The sequence below is a fragment of the Ilyonectria robusta genome (genome assembly GCF_021365365.1).
Source record: "Ilyonectria robusta strain PMI_751 chromosome Unknown BGZ61scaffold_2, whole genome shotgun sequence".
In the NCBI taxonomy this organism is placed as follows: domain Eukaryota; kingdom Fungi; phylum Ascomycota; class Sordariomycetes; order Hypocreales; family Nectriaceae; genus Ilyonectria; species Ilyonectria robusta.
This window is the reverse complement of record NW_025764436.1, coordinates 3,071,922-3,097,916: the sequence shown is the minus strand read 5'-3', so window position 1 is coordinate 3,097,916 and position 25,995 is coordinate 3,071,922. Positions and strand designations below refer to the sequence as shown.

General features: G+C 53.8%; 10 protein-coding genes across 10 annotated transcripts; 4 read left to right on the top strand and 6 right to left on the bottom strand.

Annotated features, from left to right (window-relative positions):
- Positions 1-503: 503 nt before the first annotated feature.
- BGZ61DRAFT_554290 (uncharacterized protein) lies at positions 504-2,085 on the top strand (the record flags this gene model as incomplete). The annotated part of the gene is made up of 4 exons (XM_046255579.1): positions 504-772; positions 833-1,034; positions 1,084-1,311; positions 1,363-2,085. 4 exons carry the CDS (start codon positions 504-506, stop codon positions 2,083-2,085), a joined length of 1,422 nt encoding a protein of 473 aa, XP_046111206.1.
- Positions 2,086-2,353: 268 nt separating this feature from the next.
- BGZ61DRAFT_341029 (uncharacterized protein) lies at positions 2,354-3,259 on the bottom strand (the record flags this gene model as incomplete). The annotated part of the gene is made up of 3 exons (XM_046239367.1): positions 2,354-2,863; positions 2,919-2,947; positions 3,004-3,259. The coding sequence occupies 3 exons, from the start codon at positions 3,257-3,259 to the stop codon at positions 2,354-2,356; spliced, it is 795 nt and encodes a 264-aa protein (XP_046111205.1).
- A 1,159-nt stretch (positions 3,260-4,418) lies between these two features.
- Positions 4,419-6,750, top strand: BGZ61DRAFT_339452 (uncharacterized protein; the record flags this gene model as incomplete). The annotated part of the gene is made up of 3 exons (XM_046239232.1): positions 4,419-4,443; positions 4,496-5,223; positions 5,275-6,750. The coding sequence occupies 3 exons, from the start codon at positions 4,419-4,421 to the stop codon at positions 6,748-6,750; spliced, it is 2,229 nt and encodes a 742-aa protein (XP_046111204.1).
- A 1,162-nt stretch (positions 6,751-7,912) lies between these two features.
- BGZ61DRAFT_381182 (glycosyl hydrolase) lies at positions 7,913-8,927 on the top strand. Its single transcript, XM_046242638.1, has 2 exons — positions 7,913-8,213; positions 8,263-8,927. Exons 1-2 carry the CDS (start codon positions 7,997-7,999, stop codon positions 8,883-8,885), a joined length of 840 nt encoding a protein of 279 aa, XP_046111203.1. The 5' UTR covers positions 7,913-7,996; the 3' UTR covers positions 8,886-8,927.
- A 7-nt stretch (positions 8,928-8,934) lies between these two features.
- Positions 8,935-12,426, bottom strand: BGZ61DRAFT_584137 (histidine kinase HHK3). Its single transcript, XM_046256352.1, has 2 exons — positions 11,677-12,426; positions 8,935-11,621 (listed from the first exon to the last, which is right to left on the bottom strand). Exons 1-2 carry the CDS (start codon positions 12,190-12,192, stop codon positions 9,105-9,107), a joined length of 3,033 nt encoding a protein of 1,010 aa, XP_046111202.1. The 5' UTR covers positions 12,193-12,426; the 3' UTR covers positions 8,935-9,104.
- A 39-nt stretch (positions 12,427-12,465) lies between these two features.
- BGZ61DRAFT_94585 (uncharacterized protein) lies at positions 12,466-13,553 on the bottom strand. Its single transcript, XM_046257250.1, has one exon. The coding sequence runs from the start codon at positions 13,395-13,397 to the stop codon at positions 12,846-12,848; it is 552 nt and encodes a 183-aa protein (XP_046111201.1). The 5' UTR covers positions 13,398-13,553; the 3' UTR covers positions 12,466-12,845.
- A 155-nt stretch (positions 13,554-13,708) lies between these two features.
- Positions 13,709-14,755, top strand: BGZ61DRAFT_340906 (uncharacterized protein; the record flags this gene model as incomplete). Its single annotated transcript, XM_046239354.1, has 1 exon — positions 13,709-14,755. The coding sequence occupies one exon, from the start codon at positions 13,709-13,711 to the stop codon at positions 14,753-14,755; it is 1,047 nt and encodes a 348-aa protein (XP_046111200.1).
- A 733-nt stretch (positions 14,756-15,488) lies between these two features.
- Positions 15,489-17,462, bottom strand: BGZ61DRAFT_340043 (major facilitator superfamily domain-containing protein; the record flags this gene model as incomplete). Its single annotated transcript, XM_046239273.1, has 3 exons — positions 15,489-16,528; positions 16,588-16,799; positions 16,855-17,462. The coding sequence occupies 3 exons, from the start codon at positions 17,460-17,462 to the stop codon at positions 15,489-15,491; spliced, it is 1,860 nt and encodes a 619-aa protein (XP_046111199.1).
- A 903-nt stretch (positions 17,463-18,365) lies between these two features.
- BGZ61DRAFT_554277 (uncharacterized protein) lies at positions 18,366-21,358 on the bottom strand. The gene is made up of 3 exons (XM_046255578.1): positions 20,763-21,358; positions 19,825-20,700; positions 18,366-19,794 (listed from the first exon to the last, which is right to left on the bottom strand). Exons 1-3 carry the CDS (start codon positions 20,875-20,877, stop codon positions 18,485-18,487), a joined length of 2,301 nt encoding a protein of 766 aa, XP_046111198.1. The 5' UTR covers positions 20,878-21,358; the 3' UTR covers positions 18,366-18,484.
- Positions 21,239-24,242, bottom strand: BGZ61DRAFT_441953 (uncharacterized protein). The gene is made up of 4 exons (XM_046244657.1): positions 23,987-24,242; positions 23,760-23,924; positions 21,557-23,703; positions 21,239-21,504 (listed from the first exon to the last, which is right to left on the bottom strand). The coding sequence occupies exons 1-4, from the start codon at positions 24,113-24,115 to the stop codon at positions 21,342-21,344; spliced, it is 2,604 nt and encodes an 867-aa protein (XP_046111197.1). The 5' UTR covers positions 24,116-24,242; the 3' UTR covers positions 21,239-21,341.
- Positions 24,243-25,995: the final 1,753 nt, after the last annotated feature.

Sequence of the window (25,995 nt, the reverse complement as noted above, 5' to 3'; positions counted from 1 at the left end):
AATAATCAACAATAGTTAGGCCATGCATGGACTTGGAAAGGAAAGCCTGCTCACATTATAGGCGGTGGGAAAGATGCATGCAAGTATCATACGGCGTATATCTTTGGTCAGGAAAATACCCTTGCTACTGTTTTGGGCAACTTCAAGACTTGAAGGTCATCTCCAAGGCAAATTAAAAGATCGAATGGAGATGCTGCTATTTACACTTTCCCAAGTTGTGCACTGCAAATCAGGTAGTAGTAAATCAATAGTGAAATCTGAACCTGAACAAGTGGCGAGGCGGCTGACAGCTGGAAGCCTCTGTTCGCAGCTGCCACCGCGTTTGCAGTGCGTCACTCACCGGGCTCCTGCCTTCCCAGTGGAAGCCAACTGTCATGGGTTCAACTTCTCGACTCTAAATTTTCCTCCCACTAATCCTCACCTTTTCACCATCACAAGACACCTTTCGTGGTGCTCGATTCTAACACCCTCCCCCGTTTCAACTTCGCCAATCATCAGGCAACATGAAGGGAAGCGAGGCCCTCTCGACGAGGCAGATCGATATCCTGATCACCATCGAGCGCACGGGAGCTGGTTGCTCCATGGCAGCCATAGTCCTGACGGCGCTGTCGTACTGGCTCGTTAAGAAGCTTCGCACCACCCCGAACCTCTTCATTCTCCTTGCCTCCATCGCCAACGCCGGGGCCAGCACGGCCTCCATGATGGGTTACGATGGCCTGGACAAGGGTGAGGACTCTGCCTTGTGTCAGTCTCAGGCATTTATCTTTGAATGGTGATTAACTTGCTTCTCGACTTGACTCAAGGAACCTTCAGTTGACTTTGGGTGCTACAGGTTCATGCAGTCGGACCCCTGGTGGTCGTTTGCCATGTCTGTCAACGTCTTTCTCGTCTTCTTCTTCAACGCGAGTCCTTGCACGTTTCGAAAGTATGCCTGGGTGTACTGTCTCATCTGTTACGGGGGCCCGATGATACCTGCCATTGTCCTGATTTCGATTCGTGACCCTAACAAAGGACTCATCTTTGGTGATGCCGCAGTAGGTAGAGGACGATCTAGTGGTTTGGAGTTCACCCTAACCTGTTTAGCTTTGGTGCTGGATCGGCGCAGACTGGAGTCTCGTTCGACTGTACTCCTACTACATCCCCATTTGGGTTTGCATTCTCTTGTCAATCGTCATCTACGTCGCCGTTGGATACCACGTCTTTCACCATCGTAACCAGTTGCGCAACCTCGCAGGAGATCATTGGGAGAAAGGAGAAGTGACCAATTCGAGCCCTCTTTCTAGTACAGCGAACAGAGGCTCATCCGAAGAGGTAGGATCGTGGGTTGGAGACACACAACTAAGTACTGACCTCTGGTTGAAGAGCCTTACTCACCGTCCCGAGTTTTATGGAACCGCCGTCACCGAGGTCCAGATCACATCGGACTTTTCTAAACAGAAGAGCCGCCTTGACCCCACGATACCTTCTGCCATCCATGTTGGCGCAAGTCCTAACCGCGGTCGATCATGGGCGGTTCCCTTGGAAAGCGAGGATATTGAAGGACATGGTGGGCAGAAGACGCAGCGCTTTGAGACTGTATGCACATCCGACAGAACACCACATCAGCAACTGACGGTTATTACTCGTCTTCGAGCTGTCAAGTCGAATGCATCTCTGAAACTCAAGCGGCTTGATCCCATCAAGATGGCTTACCTGCGGACCAGCTTCATCTTCGGGTTTGCAGTTCTCATCACCTGGATACCAAGTTCGATCAATCGACTCTACAGTTTGACCCATGGGGACAGGATCAGCTTTGCTCTGAGTGTTGCCAGTGGATGCGTTCTCCCACTTCAGGGAGTCTGGAATGCCATTATCTACGTTACCACAAGTTGGGCCACGGTCCGCGAGGAGTGCAAATCTTTGAAGGCGAAGTGGACTGGACGGCGCGATGCAGGCGCAAGAGCAGTTCGCTTGGAGAGCCGACTGGGAACCCAAAAAAGCGAGCATCGTGACACGTTTGAACGCTCTCGTGATCAACGCTCTAGCCTCAACGTGTGTGATCAGGGGTGTGACACAGGGAATGAGTCCTGGGGGTGTCCCAATTGAGCCGGGTGAGGTTATAATTTTGGGTCCAACATACTTAGCAGGGCAAGGAGGGATATCAGCATTGCCGGCAGGCCGTGGCTGTCTGAGGAGCAGCCATTAATTAGCGAGACAGCGCCTGCTCGAGCGATTTTGGAGCCGCATGTACTCACGCATGCCTCAATGCGTTCAATCTCTACACAAATGAATGATTCTTGGTTCATGAAATCGTAAAATTATATCGGCTTTTGTGTTTTAGTAATATCTGAGATAGACTCCCGTGAATGCTCGCTTATGCTTCATAGATGGCTTCGCCCTCGGCAGTATCAATACCCTCTCGCACAACTCTCTGGACGGCGGTTTCAATGTCCTCATCGCCATCGAGAAGATCCAGCCAGGTATTCTTGACACCCTCGGCTGCAAGAAGAGCAGAAGCGGTCTTCGCAACGGACTCACGGCTGATGCCAGCCTTCATGGCAATGCCGGGAGTCTTGCCCAGAGTCACCGTACCAGCGGGAGCATCAGTCAGAGTGCCTGGGCGTAGATTGATGGCGACGAGGGTGGGGCTCTTCTTAGAGACGTTGTAGAGGACCTCGTCGGCGGCGATCTTGGCCTGGTAGTAGTTGGCGAGAATGCCGTTGTTCACCTTTTCATGGTACGCATCCCACTCGCCGGCAGGCCACCAAGGGGCACCAGCGCGGCGGGAACCTAGGTAGGAGATGAGGAGGAAACGGGTGATGGTGGGGATAGTGGCGGCAGCGTTGACGAAGTGGATGGCAGCATCACGGTCAACCTTGAAGGTCTTCTCTCAGTCAGCAAAGCGGTCGGTCTCATGTACAGTTGATAGGAGCTCAAACCCTGTCAGCGCCACCCTTGCCTCCCGCACCTACACTCACGTCAGCACTTTGAATCTCGGAGATAGAATCGGTTGCATGCACTGACCTGCACTCCAGGCAACGTAGTCGGGCTTGACCTCATTGAGGATCTTCAGAGCGTGGTCCTGGCTGGTGACGTCTTCAACACTGCTGACGAGGACATTGAGCTTGCCTGGGAGGCCGGCACCGAGCTTCTCAATAGTAGGAACCTGCTCCTGCGCGCGAATCACGCTGGTGACAGTCCACGAGCGGTTAAGCAGAAGGGGTGTCATGAGCTGGGCAATCTTGCCGTGGCCGCCGAGGAGGAGAACGTGGTGCGACATGATTGATACCGGGGATATCTCGCGGTTTGAGGGTTGCAATACAGGACGTGTGTGTGGCTCGGTGAGAAATTGGTCTGACGCAAGACTAGGATGCTAATATTGGTTCACTACTTTGGGCTTCTGCAGGTGAGAGGGTGGGTGGTGATGATTTTAATGCTTGGGATACTTCGCTGTACTGCTCGTTGCTCACGTAAGTGGGACATGACGACATCCACAAAGCGGGGTTTGCATGACGTAGCGAGGACGGATCATGCTACGCTGTAGGTTTTTGCATTATGGGGAAGAAAAGCGATGAATGGAGAAGAAAATGGCAAAGCGGATGGGCTTCCAGTTGGGGATGGAAAGTTTAGAGGTGCCACAAGGGAAGTGAGGGCACGAGACTGATAGTAGAGTTGGGCTGAAGCGTAGTCTGGTCTTCTTGAGTCAGTAGTTTGTCTGCGGGGCTCACTAGGTTCATTGTGTTCTACTAGCAAATAAGACTATCGTAACCTGGATGCATTTGATATTGCTGGGAATCTTTGCAGTGGTGGTATAAAAGGAGCTTTAGGATGTCCGCATGAGCCGAGCCGAGCAACTCGGCGTGGGAGGAGGGGTCAAGTTGATGGATGGCAGCTTCTCGGTCATCCATGCGCGGGACCATAAATCTGTTCAATGGGTGACGATTGGTGGAGCTTCAAAGATCAGGAAACCCTCGATGGCGAAAAGACCGATGAGAGCCCAACAAAAAGAGAAATCTTACCATCTTGGTTGATCTGCGTGACTGTGGTAGTACGAACACAAGGGCTTAGGTAATCCGAGTGTCCCGCAGATCTCGGCATTCTCGGAGTCTGTTCGCTAAGCCGCTTTTGGCAACCTTGTTCTCAACTGTACTTCGACTCAACTCGCACCTTGCGATACAAACAAAGCCCAAGGGTTGAAGTCGGGTTGCTGGTTTATGCTCGGTATAATACTAGACGGTGAGCCGAACTCGTAATCGGGCACTCCTTAGGTTGGACCTACAGCATTAGGACCCGGCCAGTGCCCCGCATCACTTCAAATACCCCTCCAAATCGCTCAACCTTTGCTCAGTGCCCGGCGTTTGACTGAGCTTCAGACAGGGATCTTGCCTTAGTGAACGGAGTGTATGAACCTGGGAAGATATTTCCACCGTAGTAGAGCCATGGCAAAAACGGTCTGCATTATCGGTAAGTTGCTCGCTAGAACCCCACTTCAAACCACCCCTCACCTTCGATCCAGGTGCTGGACCGTCCGGACTGGTCGCGGCGAAGACATTGCTTCACAATGCAACACCCGGAGAGTTCAAAGTCAGCGTCTTTGACGCCCAGGAGCGCATCGGCGGTCTATGGCCGACCTCCAAGTCGGACACGCAGCGCCAGGTTCATCCGCTCATGCTGGCCAACCAGAGCCGACACACGGTGCAGTTCAGCGAGTTGGCATGGGACGACGCCGATCCTCAGCTCCCGCCGGCGTGGATGATTGGAAGATATCTTGAACGCTACGTTGAAAAGTTCTTGACTGGGAACGCGGATTTTGAACTCAAGCTCGGAAAACGTGTCACTCGGGCGGAGCGTCCCGGAGACTCACCTGATGGCTGGAGTGTTACTGCTGGATCTCAGCTAGAAGCTGAAACTGGGCACTTCGACTACCTTCTCGTCGCCTCTGGTTTCTTCGGCAAACCCATCATCCCCGACAGCCTTTCGAAAGAATTGTCTATCCCCGTCATTCACAGCAGCCAGTATCGCGACCTGGATGGTCTCCTAGGAAAGGGACGAGCTGGAGGAGGCAAGATTCTGGTTGTTGGTGGCCAGATGTCCGGTGTTGAGATTGCCGGTACTATTGGAGCGCACCTCTCTTCCGCGACGAATTCACCCGATAGATCGCCCATACAGGATGTTGACAAGTACCGAATCCATAATGTTATCCAGCGGCCAACTTGGGTATTCCCACTTTACACAAGCCCGAAGGTGAGTCTACCATGAATCAATACATCAATGAGAGAGCTAATTTGTCATCAGCCAACAAATGTAGCTGCGCCTTTCCTACCCTTGGACTTTGGTTCTTATAACATCAACAACCGCCCAAAGCCTCTCGTCAATACTCAAGGACACATCACTGAGGACACTGCCAAGATGGTACATGGCATTTTCCAGAACGTGGTTGGCAGCAATCAGTCGGAGTTCTCAAGTCTCTTACGGGTGGATGATTCGAACAATGATCAACAACCGTATCTAGCCGTCAGTGACTGGTACAGTGACTTTGTTCGATCCGGCCTCATTGAATTGTCAAAGGGCAAGGTTGAGGCTCTTGACGGATCTACGGCAACCCTCTCAGGTGGTGCGAAGGTTGAAGACGTCGCAGCAGTGGTTGTCGCAACTGGTTTCGACCCATCTCCATGCTTGAACTTCTTCCCCGACGAAATTTTGAAGACTCTCAAACACTCCCCTCAACATGTGGACCAACCTATTGCCCTCGCTTTCCATGGAACTCATCATCCCGAGGTCTCCGGTCTTGGATTCGTGGGCTTCTATCGATCTCCCTATTGGGGAGTGATGCAGATGCAGGCACGATTCATGGCGGCTATGTGGTCTGAAAACGCCGACACTGCCCGCTCTTCTGAGGCATACGAGGCGAAACTTCAGAGCGATGTGTCAATCCAACGAACACTGGACTTGCGCGACGATCCTCGAGTATCGCAGTTCCCTATGGGAGACTACCTTTATTTGATGAACGAATTTGCAGAAGCACTTTCGATGGAGATCCAAGCACCCCTGGACCCCCCAGCTCCGAGCCTGCCGCACAATGACCTGCCGCTCGATATGCTAACCCCAGCACGATATATCTCCGCAAACGACGATGCAGAGTCGAAGGAAGCTGCTATCAAGTCTATGAGGCAAACCCACGAAATCACAACTGCTGGCCTGACGGGTACAAAATTCGTGGCTCGTGGCGTCTTTAGAAGCTTGCTAGGCACTTGGAAACTTGAGCGCGATTTGCGGAGCAAGCTTCCCACCCACCCAAGCGGTCACTTCAGCGGAACAGCGCGGTTTCTGCTCCGAGAGAAAACTAGTGACGGTCTGAGATGTGCAGCCAACCCCACAGACACAGAGCCCTCGTCTGACGATGAGCTGGGCATGGAGTACCTCTACATCGAAGAGGGCGAATTCAAGACGGACCAGGGCTTCGGCTTCAAGGCCACACGTCGCTACGTGTGGAGATACGACGAGCTCAAGGATATCCTTAGCGTCTGGTTTGCGAAGCCCGAGGAACTAGACCGTGCAGACTACCTCTTCCACGAGATCGAGTTCATAGGTCCCGAGGTCGCCACCAACAAGGGCTGGGCTGCGAAGGCGGGGCATCTCTGCATCGACGACTACTACGACGTCAAGTACAACTTTGCGTTCCAGGCGGTGAACCTCAAAGAGTGGGGGATCGAATACACGGTCAAGGGGCCGAAGAAGGACTATACCATTAAAGGGACGTACACGCGTTAGACATGTGATGTCGGAAGAGCTATGGACTAGACGGTCTTTGCGCTTATATGAAGGAGACTAGAATGGCATGAGGTCCGTAAGGTGCAATTGGTCCGCTTAAGTTGAGAAACCCATACTCTGGAGTGCGGGGAATACCGAAAGGGCCGAAAGAGGATGCTTCCATGACATGGGCATGGTTCAAGGGATCCATACTTCATCTTATGCGGGGATTTATTCGCTTATAGCGCAGAATGAAGACCTCTACCCTCCTTGAGGTACTATTCCACGTGGTACCCCCGGCGAACCTGCGGAATGCCACCTTGTTCTGAAACCTTATACTCACGATGAGGATCTAGCTCTTGTGTAAGTGTTTTGCCTAGAGCTTTCAAGAGATAAGTCAAGTGATAATCAAGCAGAAGTGTGCCCGAAAATATAGACGAAGACAATGATAGCTCGCTGGTAATTTAGCGAGATGGGATGTTCTAAACTATCTCATTAGTCCAACTAGTTGTAATCAAGACTCCTCCTAGCTAAGCTTCCGTTGTTTTCTAGATCTCTACCCTATTTCTAATCTCCATCCCTTTTCGGCTTACAGGCCGAAACGAGAACGTATTAAGTGTAGGCGGTACCGAGCTGAGAGACTATTGAAAGACGAAGTGGATGCCATCGCCTGACTCCCTTCAATCATGACGCCACGAAAGGCGGAGATTTGAAGGAGAGCATGACCTAGTGTCTAATATCGAGTTGGGATTCGCGCGGCTCACATAGATCATTTTCACTTCCAATCTACCCCAAACTTTAACGGAGTTGCCATTCCCCATTCGATCCGGTACCTGAATACCGAAGCCATCCGTCACGGCCCCGCTCGTCCCGCCTCCGCCATGGGTTGTTCCACCACTGACATGGCGGCGCATATATCTCCAGCCCGAAACATGCAAGCTTCACAAGCCAAAACATGCAGTCTGTGAGACGGATGAGTCCAGATGAAGCCGTGCAGTAATCCGGGGATGTGGGGGAATACCGAGGGGAAGGCCATGTTGGAGAAATAAAATAAAAGGCTCGCCGGTTCTGAAGTTGCCAATGCCGGACCATCGGCAGCGCACCTCGTAAACTCGTCGTCGCAATGAAGTTCTCCAGTATTGTCAGTGGCCTCGTCGCGGCTTGGAGCCTTGTCGGCTCCTCCGCCGCCGCATTCACCAACCCTGTGCGAAACCCCGGAGGCAGCGATCCCTTCATCGTGCGCTCTGGCGATGGCTACTACTACCTCATGTCAACCTCGTGGACGGATGTAGAAATTGCGCGGTCCACGACAATCGCCGGGCTCAAGACGGCGACGAAGAAGGTCATCTACTCGTCTACCGCGTCCAACCGCTGCTGCAACGTGTGGGCTCCCGAGATTCATTGGATGGGCAGCGCTTGGTACGTGTACTTCACGGCCGGGAATGGCGACAATCTTGACGGCCAGAGATTGCACGTCCTCAAGGGTAAAAATCTCCGTTTGTCTCTTGTTGCCCATGCTAACTCGTCTGTCAGGTGGAGCAAGTGCTTGGGATGATGCCTACACCTACGCCGGCCAGCTCAACGACGTCTGGGCCATTGACGCATCTGTCCTCCGTTTCAACAGCTACGGAAACTACCTCATGTTTTCGTGCATGTACGGCGTTACGTATCAGTCGATTTGCCTGCAGAAGCTAAACGACGACAACATCTCGCTCTCCGGCTCCATCTCCATCATTTCCCAGCCCGACCAAACCTGGGAGAAGTACGCGCACCCGGTCAACGAAGGGCCCGTAGCCCTGTACGCCGGCGGCAAGACCATGATTTCCTACTCGGCCTCGTACTGCTGGAGCCCCAACTACTGCCTCGGACTGTTGACGTGGGACGGCACGACGAACCCGACCAAGGCGAGCGCGTGGACCAAGAGCAACGGGTGTAAGCTGAGCAGCGGGAACGGCCACTACGGCACGGGACACAACTCTTTCTTCCAGAGCCCGAGCGGCGAGACGTGGATTGCGTTCCATGCGACATCCAACTCCGGTGGCGCGTGCGATGATTCCCGGTATACGATGGTTCAGAAGATTACTGTTGGCAGCGATGGGGCTGTGAACTTTGGAACCCCCAGTTTGACTTCGACGAGCATCGCCGAACCCAAGTAGGGGATACTTGCGAGGGTGTCATTGGAGAATATTTGACGTGAGAGAGAGTAGGAGGATATTGAATCATATAAATCATGATTGTGCTCATTTAAACCCAGAGTATTACGTATATGTACTCGAGCAACTATTTACATGCCGTCCGTCCCGCCACAAGCGTCCCGGTCGTCTCTAACTGCAGAAATTCCACATTCATTCAACCAATTCGTGTATATATGGTTATTAGTTGGTCTCAAAGGCTGGGAAATGCTGTTTCACACCAACATCCAAGACTTTGATGCTGACAGGCTTCACAAAGTATTCATCCGCGCCGGCCCCCTCCGCATCCGTTCTATCTTTCGGACTATCTTGGCCAGTCACAATAAATAGAACGCTCTCTCCCCACCCGTTCCGTTTCTCTAGTGAGCGTATTTGCCGGGTGGCTTCGATGCCGTCGCATACTGGCATTTGAAGGTCCATCAGGATCAGCTGGATCGCAGCTCCTTTGCCCTGCGCAGCCAGTGTCTGATGTTGCGAAAACATCTCCACGGCTTGCGCGCCGTCAGCTGCGCAATGGTATGGCACTCCTCGTTTTCTGCAATACATCTGCATGATTCGAAGGTTGACCAAGTTGTCGTCGACAAGCAGCGCTGTGGGTTTGGGTGACCTTGCGAGACTAGGGAAGATTGAATCGACTGCCCCTAGTTCAACCACAGCTGCTGGGTCGGAATGACATGTTGGTGACACAGTAATTTCCAAGCCGGGATCGACGAGGCTGTCTGTCGGGGATTGGACCGGCGACCCCTTCGACTTTAGAGAATCAACCAGTGACTCCACCCTTCCATTTGTACTCGGGCCTTCGTCTATTTTTGGGAGCATAGGTGAGGGTTCTTCAAGGGGAAGCTGCGACACCCGCGAGGCTTTGATCACCGAAAGAAGCCTATCTGCTTCTTCAAGCGCCGAGTTCATCGTTGAGGTCAAAAAGGGCCCGTTGACGTAAACGACGTTATTGGGAGCTTGTTCTATTGACACATCTCTTTCTGAAGCTGGAATCAGACAGATAGCGACTTTTTCTGATGGGATCTGGGATAGATATGTCTGACGCTGTTCCAAGTTGGGGACAAAATCAAGAATGTTGAAGCAGTCTTCTGTGCTGTCCGAAGAAGTAAAACCGTGGCAGGTAAGATATCTGCTAAAATGTTCGCACACCGATACGCGATCCGGGCCAGACGATATGTTGTGAAATTTCGAGGGTAGGTTCTTAAGCCTCCGGACCAGTGGCCGCGGCACAAGTGGCGAGGATTCAAATTCGACTTCTCGGAACGTGGCTCTGAAATGAGAACCGTGGTCAACTTCTGACGATATCAAATCAACTGATCCATGGAGGAGTGTTGCGAATTTGGATGCGATAGCCAGACCCAATCCGGCGCCTGTGGAGTGCGGGCTGACCTTTTCGTATGGCTCAAATATTCGTTCTTGGTGATCCGGATGAATCCCACAGCCGGTGTCCTCGACGTCGACGACAAGCTCCTTGCAGTCTAGACGTATTGATGTAGTTACCATTACGGCGCCTTCCGGAGTGTTTTGGATGGCGTTCATGATAAGCGGCAGTAAGCTATCTCGGAGGAGATTCAGATCGACCCGAAGACTATCACAATCTGTCGGCAGGTCGTGGTTGAAGAAGACGGAGGCTTTGTATCGCGAATCCCCTGAAATTGCCTGGCGTAGCTCGTTGCCCAACTCTGCTTCCAGCTCGTGGATCGTATGTATCGCATAGCACCGATCTGACATGGCAATGTCGGCCCATCTGTTCAACGTAATCATGCTGTTGACAATCGAAATCAAGTCTCGCCCCGATGTCTTGATAGTATTGAGGTATAGCGAGGATTCACCAGCATTGATCGCCGAGGTTGCTTCTATCAATGCCGAAACCGGGTAGGACGTATCGCGCGAGTTGCGCAACTTCAACTCCTCGGCCAGTAGTTCCACGGAACCAAGGATGCCATGGATCGGGGTTCGGAGCTGATGAGAAATTCCCCGGAGAAACTTCTCCTTTGCTTTCATTACTTCGGCGAGAAGGATTTTGTGCCACATCTGCGAAAGCATGTCCGCGCAGGTTTGGACAAACCAGGAATCGATGTCATCAAACACGAGTCGAAAGTCCTTGGATGCTACGACGAGCATGGACTGTCCCGATATGCTGTCGCATTTGGTAGCAATGACGCGTACTACCTTGTTCAAGGGAAGGGAAAGATGGTTCGAATTCGCAATGAAATCGTCCAGGTAGTCGACATCTTCCCACAGGCCGTCTTCAAGGTCAGACAACAGTATCGGACTCCGCCCTTCAATCTCAACGCGGTCAGTTTTGGACGATTGCAGGCTTATTATTGCATCCGGATATATAGTCCTCATTATGTTAAGGACCGAATCCTCGGAGACAGTGTTGTCCAGTTCCCTCTGTGCTGTGGCGATGAGTTCAGCCATTCGACGCCGTTCTCGCTGGCGTCCTGCTCTTGCACATTGGACGATATCAGAGACAACCCAGTCGGCCAGGCGGGCGATGGTCTGTTGCTGAAGTTTATTCAGTGGCTCTTGTTTCGTGCTTGAGGCCACACAAAGCGAGCCGAGGCCAACACAATCACCGGATTCGGTCTGTAAGCGGAGTGGTGCACCAGCGTATGCAAGGAGCCCGCCCATCTCGACGTATGGACAGTTTTCGAATCTCCAGTCCTCCATCATATTCGGTAAATGAAACACACTCTAGTCAAGAAGTCTTAGCACCGTTTACATATTGGGAAAGAGGCCATCAACGTACACCAGGGGGTTGAGTGACGGTGTGTGCGCAGATAACTTCACCACGAGGAATGATGCATAGGGGAAGCCCAACTGTGGCTAGGCGGATATAGAAGTTGACATCAAGAATTCCGATGACGGCAAACTCCCATTCTGTAGCTTCTTTGGCGAGGTGGGCCTTTTCCTGAAGCCCGGAGAGAAACTCGGCCTCCTTGAGGATATCGCGGGTGTAGTACCAGAGCATGGACAGCCGGAGCCGTTCGTCCTTGGCCAAGAAGGAACGGAGATATCGATCGGAGAGACACATTGGCCGGTCCGGGATCGGCTCGAGCCCATAGGCCTCCGTCTTCCGGGGGTAGAAGGCATTTTCGGCGTCGTGGGGCCACGGCCCAATCGGTCGATCAGCATTGTCCGGGTCGAAGATCGGCCCCACGGTCTGCGGCCGGGTCGGCGGAGGTTCGTGCTTCGACGACAGGACGGCAGCATCGGCTTTCGGGAAGAAGGGCATCCGCCGCCGCGTAGTAGACGCCATAGTCATGGGATTTATCGTGGAACTGTCATCTCAAGAAAGGTCGCTTTCTGCTCATGACGACTACATTTCGATAAGCGGGGTGGAATGGGAACCGAGGATGTGCCGAGGCGTCTAAATGGGTTTTACGTCGCATTGACACGATCCGCAGGTTAAATGCCGATGGCCCTAGCGAAGATTGGACCGCGGTCAGTAAGCAGGTGACATGGATGTTTGACTTGAGGTGGTTGTTGAGTGTTATGTGTTATGTTTTAGGAAAATGTTTTAGGAAAAGCAGAACCCGTGACTAGTTTCGCATCTAATGGAATCCTATTCTTGTGCCGTCATATCATATCATTCATTCAACTCGGTGCCCGGCTTGATGTCTCCACACGGCCAGGCTAGGCCGCATGCATGAACCCGCAGCATGTCCAACATGCCGGAAACTTCATTTTATCGTGCAAGAACATCCCTCACTTATGATCCAACTCGGAGAAGCCAACGCACGACTTTTTACGTTATTAACCGCGAGGTTGTAGGTTCGCGGAGATGACCCGCCAATCTGGGCCCTCGCCAACCGGAACTCCCACCCATCTCCCCGCCAGCTCACCAGACGAAGACGCAATGCGCCGCAACGATGGATGCAAGATGGAAAAAAAAACTGCCGATTCTGGAAACTCGGCTCATGCATCACGGGATAGTCCAGGGCGCTGAGGCTCTGCGGCCCATGCACGTCGACCGATGGAACGAACGCATCCCGTCCATGGCGGGAACCCATCAGCCATGGAACCAGGCCCAAGACCAGGACCCCGGTGCAACCGGCCACTTCCACATTCCCATCTCCAGGGAACCGGCGCATCGGAGACAGGAGGGCTCCGTAAACTTGCAGAAAGTGTAGATTCGGATCCATAGCATCTACCCGACCCGAAGATCTCGACGACGGCCAAAAAAGGTGGTCCCGCCACTCTGTGTGCTCGCCACAACCTCACCAACGCGCGCATCCAGCGTAAAAAAGACGCCAAGATGCAAGCGACACGTAGAAATTGACAGCGCCGCCAGCTCCGCCACGGCCGTTGGTTGGGCCGCAATGGCTCGCAAGTCGCCAGCCTCGCCTCCTTTAACGCACGCCCTCGCTTGGCATCAAAGCTTGGATATTGCATGGCCTGATTTCTCGAAGCACATGCTGGCCGCGCCGCTGCGATTGGGGACGGAGACGCATCTCTCAATCGAGTCATCTCTCTCTCGAAGGAGTCATCGCCTCGGTCGCCTTGGCCCTGGCCTCTCCTTTTCCTTTTCCTTCGCCCTCGGCTGTTTGCGTAAATCTGATTTCCCCACGCCTATTTATTTGGGTCGCCTCCGCCTTCTCCGGAAGCGAGTTGTGAGAATATCAGACAGAGTGGAGTAGAGCTGAAGATCTAACCCCGCGCAACACCAAACCTTCGCACAAGCGAGCATCATCATCCTTATATCATCATCTCACCCATCATCACACATCATCAATCATCCCTCACACCCTCATCCCCTCATCTCAATCATCACCGCCATCATGAAGGTCGCCGTATTTAGCACAAAGCCCTACGACAAGAAGTACTTGACTGCCGTGCTCCAGGAAAAGCACGCCTCCTCCGGCATTGAGCTCGTCTTCCACGAATTCGCTCTCAGCGAGGACACCGTCGCCATCGTCGAGGGCGCCGACGCCGTTTGCGTCTTTGTCAACGACACCCTCAACGACAATGTACTATCGGCCCTCTCCGAGTTCGGCGTAAAGGCCATCCTGCTGCGATGCGCCGGCTTCAACAACGTCGACCTGGACGCTGCTCAGCGCATGCGCATCATGGTGGCCAACGTGCCCTCGTACTCGCCCGAAGCTGTGGCCGAGTTCGCCGTCGCTCTCATCCAGACGCTCAATCGCAAGACGCACCGGGCGTACAACCGCGTCCGAGAGGGCAACTTCTCGCTCGACGGTCTGCTGGGCAGAACTCTTTGCGGCAAGACGGTCGGCATCGTCGGCGTCGGCAAGATTGGCCTAGCCACCGCCCGCATCATGAAGGGCTTCGGCTGCCGTCTTCTTGCGTACGACCCCTTCCCGTCGTCTGCATTCGAGGAGTACGGCGAGTACAGGTCTATCGAGGATCTCCTGCCAGAATGCGACATTGTCAGCTTGCACTGCCCGCTGATGTTGAACACTCGCCACATCATCAACACCAAAACCCTGGCCCTGATGAAGCCCGGCGCCATGCTGGTCAACACCTCCCGAGGCGGCCTCATTGACACGGAAGCCGTCATCCACTCGCTCAAGCAAAACCACATCGGCGGGCTTGCGCTGGACGTGTACGAGGCTGAGGGCGAGCTGTTCTACAACGACCACTCGTCGCACATCATCCAGGACGATCTTCTCATGCGTTTGATGACCTTCCCCAACGTCGTCGTCTGTGGTCACCAGGCCTTCTTCACCGAAGAGGCACTCACCGAGATTGCCGAGTGCACTCTCGCCAACCTCGAAGAGTTCATGGAGCACCACACGAGCAAGAACTCGTTGACCAAGGATCTCAAGTTGCGCCGTCGCGATTCGCTCCCCGTACGTGCCATCTAAAGACACACCATCGGTCAATATCCGATGCTTTCGGAGTCTGTTGTCGTATCTGAAAGATAAGAGGAGGGATCCATACTTTTGAGCTTTGTGTTTAAGGCTAGTCCAGTCTCGTGATAATCATCACACCACCGTCTGAACTATAGACACTACCCGGAACTAGGAATGCTATCCCTGCGCACCATGTGTGCCAAGTGGGCCTTGCCACTGGGTGCCGAGAGCCACTTGGACAGGCGGATCTCATTCATTGTTACCGAGCATTGCCGGAGGCGCATGAACGACGCCCATCCCCTGGCAACCACATCGCCGGGTTTGTTCTGCTGGGCTACCACGCCATTTTTTTCTGTACTGTTGTCTTATTGCTTTTTTTTCGTGCTTGTCTCTTTGTTTTTGATGACCAGATACGACGACGAGAACATATAGACGGTTATGGGCCTGCTGCAACAGTCAGCGGTTTTGATGCAGGAAGGATCAGAGCAACAGGGTCATGACGACGAACGCGATTTCCAATCTAGATTATTACTATTTTTTCTTAAAATTGACAAAATGAATTCCGGGTATACCGCCTAGTCTACTGTTCCTTCTATGCCAATATGTTCCTCCGTGACCGTCTATAAACTCTATAGGCCTTGTCCATGCCATTAATCCTTTCTCCATTCTATGTTATCCGTATACCTCTATATGTTTGAGTGGTGGGCAGATATCTGCCTGGTATGATGAGCTCTCGGCCGCCCATTTAGGGGTTGCTCACGTAGCTCCTGGCTCGTCGCAAATCCTCATCATTCTCAGAGTCGTTCCTGACCAAGGCGCCACCGGGAGTGACTCCCCGACCCTTAGCCTTCTCAATATCATCGACGCTGGAGTCTTCCTCATCTCCAGCGTACGCGTACTTGCTGCGCTCACGGATCTTGGCGCCGTACTTCCAGAACAAGAAGGGGATTGCGCAGCACGCGAGACTGATGAAGGCCAAGAGCGTAGATGCCCACTGATCGTTGAGCCGCTCGTACATCTGTTCAGTGAAGAGCACGACGGCGGCACCCCAGAAGCTTCGAATGCAAGTCTTGGCGGCCAAGGCAGAGGCAGCCTGGTGCTGGTACGAGTCGACGAGGTAGTTGTTGGCCGAGTTGTAGAGGAAAATGAAGCCGAAGCCGACAGGAAAGCCGCCCATGGCGGGGCCGGCCCACGAAAGATCTGCGTACGAAGTCCACGCGAAGATGAACAGACCGATGGGGATGCACCAGCAAGAAATCATCATGGGGATCAGACGGACCTCAGCGGGTGGGTGACCGTTGTGCTGGTTGACCATCTTGACGTAGTGCTTGTTGACGAGGGGGGCACAGGCCGCGGAAAGGAGAACGCCCACAGCCACAGGAATAAACATCAGACCAGTCTTGCTGGCAGAGTAGCCCTTGCCCTTCTGGTAGATGATAGGGAAGGCAACGAAGAACATGTACAGGAGACCATACAGGACACTCATGTACACGGAGATGAGAAAGACGATGAGCTCGCCGAAGAGGAGCTGGAACGGGCGGATGAGGAAGATGAGAAGACGCTCCGAGAAGGGCCGCATGTCGAGCTCCTGCTCCGTGACGTGGTCGGCCTCGCCGGTTGTCTTACGGAGCTTGGCGGCGCGGCGGGCGAGGATGGTGGGAGTATAGGTCTCGGGGACGGTGAAGGTGATGAGGATCCAGACGATACCGGCGAAGATGATCTGGATCCAGTATAGCCAGCGCCAGTTGGTGGCGTCGGAGAGGAAACCACCGATAAGAGGGCCAACTGTGGTTGTTTCATTAGCATGCTAGCTAATCATCGAACGCGGCTTTCGGAGGACTTACTGGCAGGGCCGATGAAGGGCGCGGCAGAGAAAGCGGCCATGGGAACACCTCGCTCCTCGTTTCTCCAGAGATCGGCAAGAGTGCCTCCAACGAGAGTCATGGGCGCCGAGAATGCAATTCCGTCAATGGCACGGCAGATGAGCAGCGTCTCGATGTTCTTGGCCACGGCGCAGGGGATGATGAAGATGACGGCGATGAGTAAGGTCGAGCCACTAAAAATAGCAGTTAGTCCCCTGAACAAGATAATATCGAATCGATTTTGCTTACTAGATAACTCGACGGCCGTAAATCTCAGACAGGGGCGCAAAAATCATAGGACCAACACCAAAGCCAACGACGAAGACGGAGATGCTCAGGAGGGCAACCTCCTCGCTGACATGCAAGTCCTCGACAACACCGCCGATATCAGCCGTAATGACGGACGAGGCAAGGGCGACGACGAAGCAGGTCAGCGCCACAACCATGGTGCACCACCACTTGTACGCCTTGGACCAGTTCTTGGGGTTCTCCGGGTCGTTGGGGGTGAAGGTGACGAGCTTGTACCTGCGCTCGCCGGCCAGCTGCCCGGACTTGCGCGCCACGGCCTCGGGTTCGACGGGGCCCGGGATGGAGCCCGCCGGCACCTCGACGCGGTACTCGTCCAGGTTGGCCGTCGCGCTCAGCGTGCGGTACGGCAGCTCGATGTCCAGCTCCGGGTCGCGGGCCTCCTTGTGCGAGACCTCGCGGGACAGCCGCTGCGAGGCGGCGGACATGGAGCGGTGGACTCGCGAGGTGATGGACCTGATGGGGGCGAACTCCCGGGCGACGTCGTCGTCGTCCCGGTTGGCATCGCCGGGCAGCGTGGCTGATGATGAAGTATTTGATGATGAAACCATGATGACTGATTGTGAAGGAGGTATAGAGGATAAGAGAGAAGATGAAGTCACACTGTCTCGCACAACCATTCCAGCTCTTACAACCCAGGGGAGACAGGCCGATATATATACTCTTTCAATACCATTTCAATACCCGAGGTCCATGCCGAAATCTCAACCACCCTCGTCCAACCAGATGCCAGATCCCAGATATGTTACCGCGTTGGGCCATGACGCCCACGCCCACGACGGACTACCCGAAAGCCGGACCAAGGAAATTGAACCGCTGGGATCCACCGTGCCACCGTAGCGGCTGCGAACCATACATCCCATGGCGCACGCGGATGCGGCTCCAACCGATACAAGGGGGTGTGTGTGTGTGTGTGGCACAGGGCCCTCCCGTTTGGATTTTCTGGCCGCCCATTAAAACGTGGTTTTGCCCTTTGGGGATGGGGATAACTCGGTGTTTTTGGCCAGGGAGCCACTTTGGGCCGCGCGCGCCCCGTTTATTTTGGCCGGTTCCAGTCGCCATCTTTGTCACAGGAGATTAACTTGCGCGCAGACGTCTCAGATCCAGACGCGAGATCCCAGGCTCTCGCATGCTCCTTTGCAAGCCCTGGTCAGCTTCGATGCTGGATTTTCTCCAGGTGCGCTGCTCTCCAGCTCGCAACGGCGTGGCGTCGCGGAGAGTGGGCAAGCTGGCCGGGGAGGGTCACGGAGGTGAAAAAAACCAAGGGCCCACAGTCGGCGCCGGAGTGGATCTCCAGAAGTGGGGCCGCGGCGACGGCCGGGCCGGCATCGGCAGCAATCAAGCAATGACTGTGCTGGGGCTGAGACAGAGCGCCACGCTAACACGGTTTCATGAACTTATCGTCACCAACGGTGCAGGGGGAGGGGTCTTCCCAGTACTCGGTAATAAACCCGGTAATTATTAGTCGGGATACTAGGGCTATGGTTGTTATCAAAGCATGCATTCATAATTAATTGTCTATTCCCGTCAACGTCCTCGCCATCGCCCTCCCTCCCCTTTCGCCCTCCCAGCCCTAACGCAACTCCACATCCATCCTCGTAATGCCACTCACTTCCTCCACCAGATCCACGCTTACCGTGCCACTCATTCGATCGCCGTTCCTGCCTGCCATCAGTCGCCGGTATCGTTCCACCGAGGGATTCGTCCATCGTGTCCGACACTCCGCTCCGTCAAGAAGGGGGAGGGCCATCCCGGTGCTTTCTGACGTATCAACCATCTCCACTTCCGCCATGACAATGTTACCGTCAGGATCGACGTGCCTCACACTCCCATCATGTTGGACGGCCGCCCGAGAGAACGCCTCTTCACGCCCAACATGCATGGCCCATGTCCGAGCCCACCCTTCTGCGCTAAAGGCCCAGATAACCATGTTTGGACCCGAGTCGAGGGCCAGCTCCACCAGGTTGCTACAGATAGCGACTGGTTGGCCCTGGATCTCAAGTGGATAGACTGCTGCGTTGTCTTGGAACGGGCTCCCGAATACGTCGATTTCGCGGTAGTTCTCCTCCGGCCTCCAGCTCACCCACTCCGATAGCGTTTCCGCCTCTTCATTCCAGCTTGGCCTTCTGGAAGGGCCGACATTCCCCTGGGAAATGTCGTGGAACATGTCTGGCGGAATCGTGTAAAAGACAACAATCTGTTCGTCAGAGTCGACGCCGCTTTGTGGGGCCGCTCTTCTGGAAGTAACCTCATCTGACTTAACGCGCATAGAACCCCCACTGCTGACTGAGAATGTTGCCGCAACGCGGACCCCATGCCGTGTGTCTGCCCTAGCAGTGTATAACAAGGGTAACGGGGACGACGCGGCCGATGGTGGCCGAAACCACACCTTGCGAATTAACCGATTCAAAGAGCCGAATGGAGCATCCGTCCCCAGACAGAGGTTTCCCGTCTTGGGGTCTGTGAATAGAATATGGTATCCGTCACTAAGAGGGACAGCTCTGTAGTGATCTGCACTACTGGCAGAGACTCTGCGGACGAGCCCATCGCTCGGCAGGCGTTGATCAAGTAGATCGCGTGGTCTTACGCACGGTCTCTGGGATGGCAAATCGTTGACGGAATGAATATCATGGATGACGGTTCCCCCAGTCCCTGCACCCATTACCGAAACAACTCCGTTGCTCCCAGAACGAACGAAACTGGTCTTAAAGCCATGAAAGATATCCCCGACTGGTCCGACATCGTCGCCAAGCGCTGCAGCAGAGCTGATAAGCCGTAATTTTTTGCCGGTATCGACCCCTCTTCGTGCTGGGAGGAAGTATAGGTAGTCGCTCGGAGATGCGAGGGGGAACCATCTGCTCAGGTCCTGGTTTGTGAGAGCATCTACCTAATGAAGCTCAATGCCAGCCGTACATCCAAAGGCCACGCAATTTCGCTGAGGGCAGAGTGCAACGGAGCGAGGGGGATCGTCAGGGTGACAGATTCTCCTGTAAACCGATCGCGGACCCTCCTCGACAGGAGGCGCTCGAGACACAGGGTTGACCTGGCAAACACACGCAGGGGAGGCGAGACTGGTCGAATTGGGCGTATTCAGGCCGGAACCTTCATTGGACGTGTTGGCTGATGTCGATTTCGATTTCCCAACCCTCTCGGCCAAGATGTTGCATACCATCCCCATTCGACCTTCCATTAGAACTGCAACAGCGTGGCGGCCCGCTAACGTATCCATGCTACATGAGATGACTTGTCGTGGACAGATAACCGTAGCCACAGGCCGAGGAAGCCCGAGGGCCTTGCTCTCTCTCGGCCGTAACGGAACCGACCACGTCGACCGTGGGCTGGAACAAACATGGTTCAATTCGTAGACATAGACTGTCCGTCCGTGCGTCGCTAAAAGAAACCGTCCGCAGAGGCTGACCGTGAAGACGAGGGCCCCATGCAAAGCGCCAACCGTTGATCCCGGCACCAACCCATGAAAAGCCGTGTGTCCGACTTCTTTAAATGCGGACTTTTTCAGATTTGCCAGGGCACACTCTCTTGAGATCCATTTGCTCATTATTCTCTCCTGATTGAGGCTGAAGAGTCGTGTTATGTTCAGGGGAGTCATGAGCTGAAGCAGACTGCTCCACCAACCGCCCCTCTTCAACATGCAGACAAGGAGCCTACGATCGAGACTTGCAACGAACCACGACCGACACGTATGTCGAGCGACGTTGTAATCATCTGGTGCGAGGAGGAGGTAGATCTGCTGGATGGTCTCGTTCGGCAGCCGCATCGAGCTGGGGCGGTCTACAGCTGTTAGTTCTGCCAGGGTTCACAATCACAGGACGCAATCACAGGACACCACCTACCATCCACCTGCGGAACTCTGTAGTCGCTGCCCAGAAACTTTTGCACATTGGCAAGATCTCCAGGCCCAGAGTTTACGGGCCGTCCGCAGTCGAGGACCAATGCCACAGCCGCCATACTCCCGCCTGGGGCGTTGCCGACTTTCGACTGTGTCCTTGACCTGGGGGGCGCTGTCCCTGCGACGCCTCTCGAGAGGAGGATTTGGGAGGACGTCTTGGGCTAGCCAGCCTCCCAAATCGGAAGCTGTAGAATACGTTTAGGGGATGTGTGATTGTAGGTAATATTCAGGGACGGTGTAGGTTTTGAGGGGCGATCAGGGAGGCGGTGGTGACGAACCTGAGGCGGTGTCGTAAGACAGGCAACACCAAGTCCATGTGGCTCCTGCTCTGTATGACGAGAAGCACCACACCCATACGCTCCAACGCGCGGTCGAAATCCATAAAAAACAAGCATGCACACGACAGAACAGAAGAAAATGGTATGTGTAATTAAGACATACAGTCTAGCAATGTTCACAATTACTCCATGAGCAAGCTACAACCAAGCGCCGTTACTATGCATTAACACTCAGACCCAAGCCGTTAGACATTATTCCCTTCGATATCCCTCCACACGTTTGAGTCCCCTATGCCAAGACTACTATTAGCTCTGACTAGGGTTGGCGGGACCCGATCTTCGCTTGAATCTGTTTGGTCGTCGGGAAGGACCGGGGGTGGATCATGGTAGATCCATGGTTGTTGTAGTCTAGTTTGTGGTCAGTCTCGTCTTATAACAGCGAGTGTTGAGGAGTACATACGGAGCGGTGAGGCTAGGGTTGACAAAGGTCAGACCCTTTTCCTTGTACTCATCCAGCGTGCTTCCACGGCGTATAAGGCGTCGGGACGGTGGCGTGCCCGAGCCCGAGCCCGAGCCCTCATCAAATGCATCATCCGACACCGCTTCCTCTTCCGAGTCCTCATTTGTCCTGATTGCACGGAGCGCGATGTTCTTGGTTAGAGGCACAAACCGCTCCTTGATATAGAAGCTATACCAGATGGTAAAGGGAACAAGCGGCAGGATGAACAGAGACGCAACGAAAGCGCCGATCGAAGCAATCTGACCAAACATGACAACCTCGAAAACAACCAGTCCAATGATGATTCGGTAGCATATTATGCGCCATGCACCGCCGGTGGCATGCTGAGGTTGGTCCATCGCATACAGCACCATGTACTTGAAAGTGAAGTATCCAAGGGTGAAATACACCGTGCCGGTAATGAGAATCACGAGGCCGAATTTTAAAATACTGTAGATGAGGCATAGGTTGAACACAAGCAACGCTGTTGGCAGGTAGAAGCCGTATTGGAAAGCAGGCGGTTGCTTCAGCTCGAAATAGTCGCGCGGCGTGCTTGACATCATCCGATCGAATGGGTAGAGGAAGACGCTTCCAACCTCCAGAATCCTGAAAGGCATCAAACCGATACCCTGCAGCATGATGAAGCAGATGTAGAAGATGGAGAGTTCTTCCACGGCACTTGCGATGACAGTGGGTATTAGGCTTGTGTTTTTTAGGAGATTCGTCAAGACACCCCAGAAATCCAAACCGGATTTCGAAATGGTGAACACGAAGAAGGTGTTGAAGAAGGTAAAGAAGAAGTTCTTGGAGATGACAGAGAGCTCGACGTCGCCTTGAGAAATCATTCCTTGGCAATTTGAGAGCCAGTCGTAGAGATACGGGACAGCAACGTTAAGAAGGGAGACCACCAGCGTGGGGACACCGTTCCGGACCAATGAAAAAATAATGTCATGGGTCTCTAGCCAGTGAGCGAACTGGGGCAGCGCCTTCCTGATCGCACAGATGCTCAGGAAGGATGCGAGAAAGGCCGTGGGGAAAATCCAGACGAGTGTGAGGACGGTGATGAAGAGGGTGACGGCCCAAGACTTGAGCCGGCGGATGCCCCGAAGAGAATATGTGTTTCTCCAAACCAGGTCAGACGGGGCAGGAGTTGGCTTGGTCAACAATCTGCCGGGTCGAGGATCTATCCTGGCCTGGATAAACATCTGGCATGAGGCGACCGAGTCCATGGTAACAAGAGCCATATCGGTGGGGGTGTACTTCTTCTTGCGAGCCTCGACAATCTTTTCGTCCAACCTTCGAAGTCGCTCCTCGTAAAAGTCGATGGCATCAACTTTGCGGGAGAGGAGTCCAAGGAAACCGTAGCGAATGTTGACATATGGTCGGCCCTGTTCTCCCCAGTCGGCCTCATCCATCTCGGGGTTGAGGAGATGACCGTTCTCGCCAGCTTCCTCGTCGGTATCCTGTCTTGGAGAGCCACTTAAGCTATATTGGTCCGCAGGAAGTGCCCACCGACTACCTCCTGTGCTGTTGTCCCGCTTATATTTCACGTATTTAGCCCACGCAGTCTCGAGTTTTCTCAGCGTGACGTCTCTCACTGCCACCAGGTCGTCCAGCGTCTTCCAGTCCCGGCAGATAGTAACGGCATCGACGGTGCCAATATTCAACTTTTCGATCAGATTTTTTATCTTGGTTTCCGATCTGAGGTCCGAGGGGATGCCGGTCAAGCGGAATGTCCGATCCGTGATTGTAGACTGGGACCCGAGATATTCTTGTCGGAACCGGATGATCCGAAAGGTCTCCCAGTTGACAAAGTAGATTGTCAATGCAACGAAGAAGTAGGTGAAGAAGACGTATGACCACAAGTATGCAATCCCGTGCGACTTGTCAGTGTCGTCTGGTTTCTTGTACCATACGAAATCGTCCGTTGCGAGTGGCAGCTGGCTTGACACATAGGGAGAACTCGGGGGCTTTTTGTCATCGGGGTCTTTTCCCGGAAATTCAAGGTTGAATTGGCGGTAGTGTTTGTTTATTGGCAAGAGAACAACGGTTGCGAAGAATGCCATGATGGAGAAGAGTGCAGCGGCCATTTTGAAGAAGGTCAAGAACTGCGCTGGTCAGTACATCGATTTCCTGCATCACGCAGCGCCAGTATTTAACGTACCACGAACGCATCAAGGCCAGCTGTCGACAAAACCTGCTCCTCGCTGATCCTGTACAATTGTGGCATCCACCCAAAGGCCGAGTTCGAGAGCGTGGGGAGATTGATGGAGGGGTCGAGGCGGCGTTTGCGAGCGGCGTAGAGGGCAGGCCATCGTGGGCGAAGAATCTAAAGGACAGTTAGCTGCGTGCCGGCATTGAGACAGCCGGTATAGAGGCCGTTTCACGTACGCAGAAGGCGAGGAAAGCCGTGACGCCCAGCAGCAGCGAGAGTGCAAGTTGAACCTGGAAGCTCTTGTCGTGCTCGGGCTGGACAAAATCCTTCAGTTCGCACGTCTCATTGCCGTATTTGGGCCGCATGGTGAGCGACAGCGCGACGCGGGCGCGAGCGATGTGGTTTGGAGAGGTTCAGGCGCGATGTTGGTATGGGCGGCTTCGTTGAGGCGTATGCGGGAGGCTGGAGCTGCCGAAGCTGTTGCAGCTGCGGTGTGGTGGCTTGCCGTTTGGAGATTGATTACCTTATCAGGACACGGCAATGCAAGAGTCCGTGACTCGTGATGACGTATTGGCGCACGGACCTGATTTTCGTCCAACCCGCCAAATTGGGCATCATCGATCGTCATGCCATGTCATGAGTTCATGGCATTAAATGCCTTCATTTCCATCTTACTCCGGAATTTCTAGGCTGTTGCCATTTCTCTCTCTCAGCTTCTCATTGTTGTTTATTCGCATTTCATTGCAGAGTACAACATGAGCCGCTTTCAACAAACACCAGCTTGATCCGACAGCCTCGAACACGTCTCGGGAGCAATGGCATTTCGCCGATGCACGCCGGCATCATGGCCAGCGCTTTTTTGAGTCCACGATGCACTGATAGCCTAGGTAGGCATAATACTACTTTATCTCACCAATGTATGTTTCTCATCCGGACAGAGTGACTGACTCATTCACTTCTCGGTCTGCTTCCCACGAGTCACCCTACCCGGCATCCGGTTGTTCGCTCCATGATTCATTTCAGCTGCTTCGTTCACGCCTATGCAACATTCTTGTTTCTTAAATACAGATTCCAGGCAATGATCATTCTGCCAGGGTCGGATTTTCATCCCGGGCTAAGAAAACTCTTCCCCGCAGGTGCGCGCCTAGAGCGCCTTGCCGCAAGGCGTTCTTCCGCCTAAGGCTGCATGTTGTCGGCGACCGGATTCGGTTGTGTCTCGGAAGCGCCTGGACCGGGCGAATTGAATCTGGATAGTCCGCGTCAAGAGAAGCAACCCTTCCGTCTGCGCCCACGAGTACACCCTCGTTGAAGAAATTTCGCAAAGGCTGCTTTCGAATGGCTATGTCCTGGCATCAACCCACGCAGCAATGCAACGTCACAGCTGTGAATACGACAACTCTTGCAGTCATTCCTGCATTTTGCTCCCAGCGGAGCTGAATGTTGCTCCAAGCAGAGCTGAGCCTGAAACCATGAGGATTCTCATCAGGCAGGAAATCTTTCCGAGTACTACTCTATCTCGCCGACACTTACAAACAAACCTAACCGGATGACTTCGTCTGATTCATCCGCCAACGCGCGGCGACTAGGCGTACGTGCCATCTCTTTATCTATGCTTAACCCACCCCTCTTCCCCTCCATATAAGCGCGTGGCCCCCAAATGCGAACCGCCGGCGCACCTATTCGACAAGGCGCTCCGGTGGCAAAAATAATAAGATGAATAATACGTAGGCCATTCCTTTTTCCTGTGACTTAGCGTAGTTATCTGACGTGATCAAAATTAGACACAACTAAAAACGGGCGCCCAGAGACGGCCGCGTGGCCGCGAGTGTGGTCTCACGAGATGAACTTGAATCAGGCCGCGGATATGGACACGAACAGGTCACATTAGCTGGGGTCTTGCATGGCTTACTCGGCGAATTCGACTCCCCGAATAGGTCAGACCTCTCGGCAATCCTTCCGACAGAGGCTGTATCCAATCCAGATCATCGGTGCTCGTTCCCCGGCAAGGCTTCATCAGCTCTCCCCAACTTCGTGCAGCTTTTTCTCAGCTCTGTCAAGCCGCGATTCAGGGACGCGCCATCCTCTATCCCGGTACCTTCGGCTCCTACGTGTCATGTCGGACGCAAGAAACTCGACGCCCGGTCAAACTTGAACACCTTCTCAAATCACTGGCTGATATTCCCCAATCTCAATATTTCGCCACCCGTTGCCATTCCCCGCTCGAGGTCGGCTAGCCTTACATCTG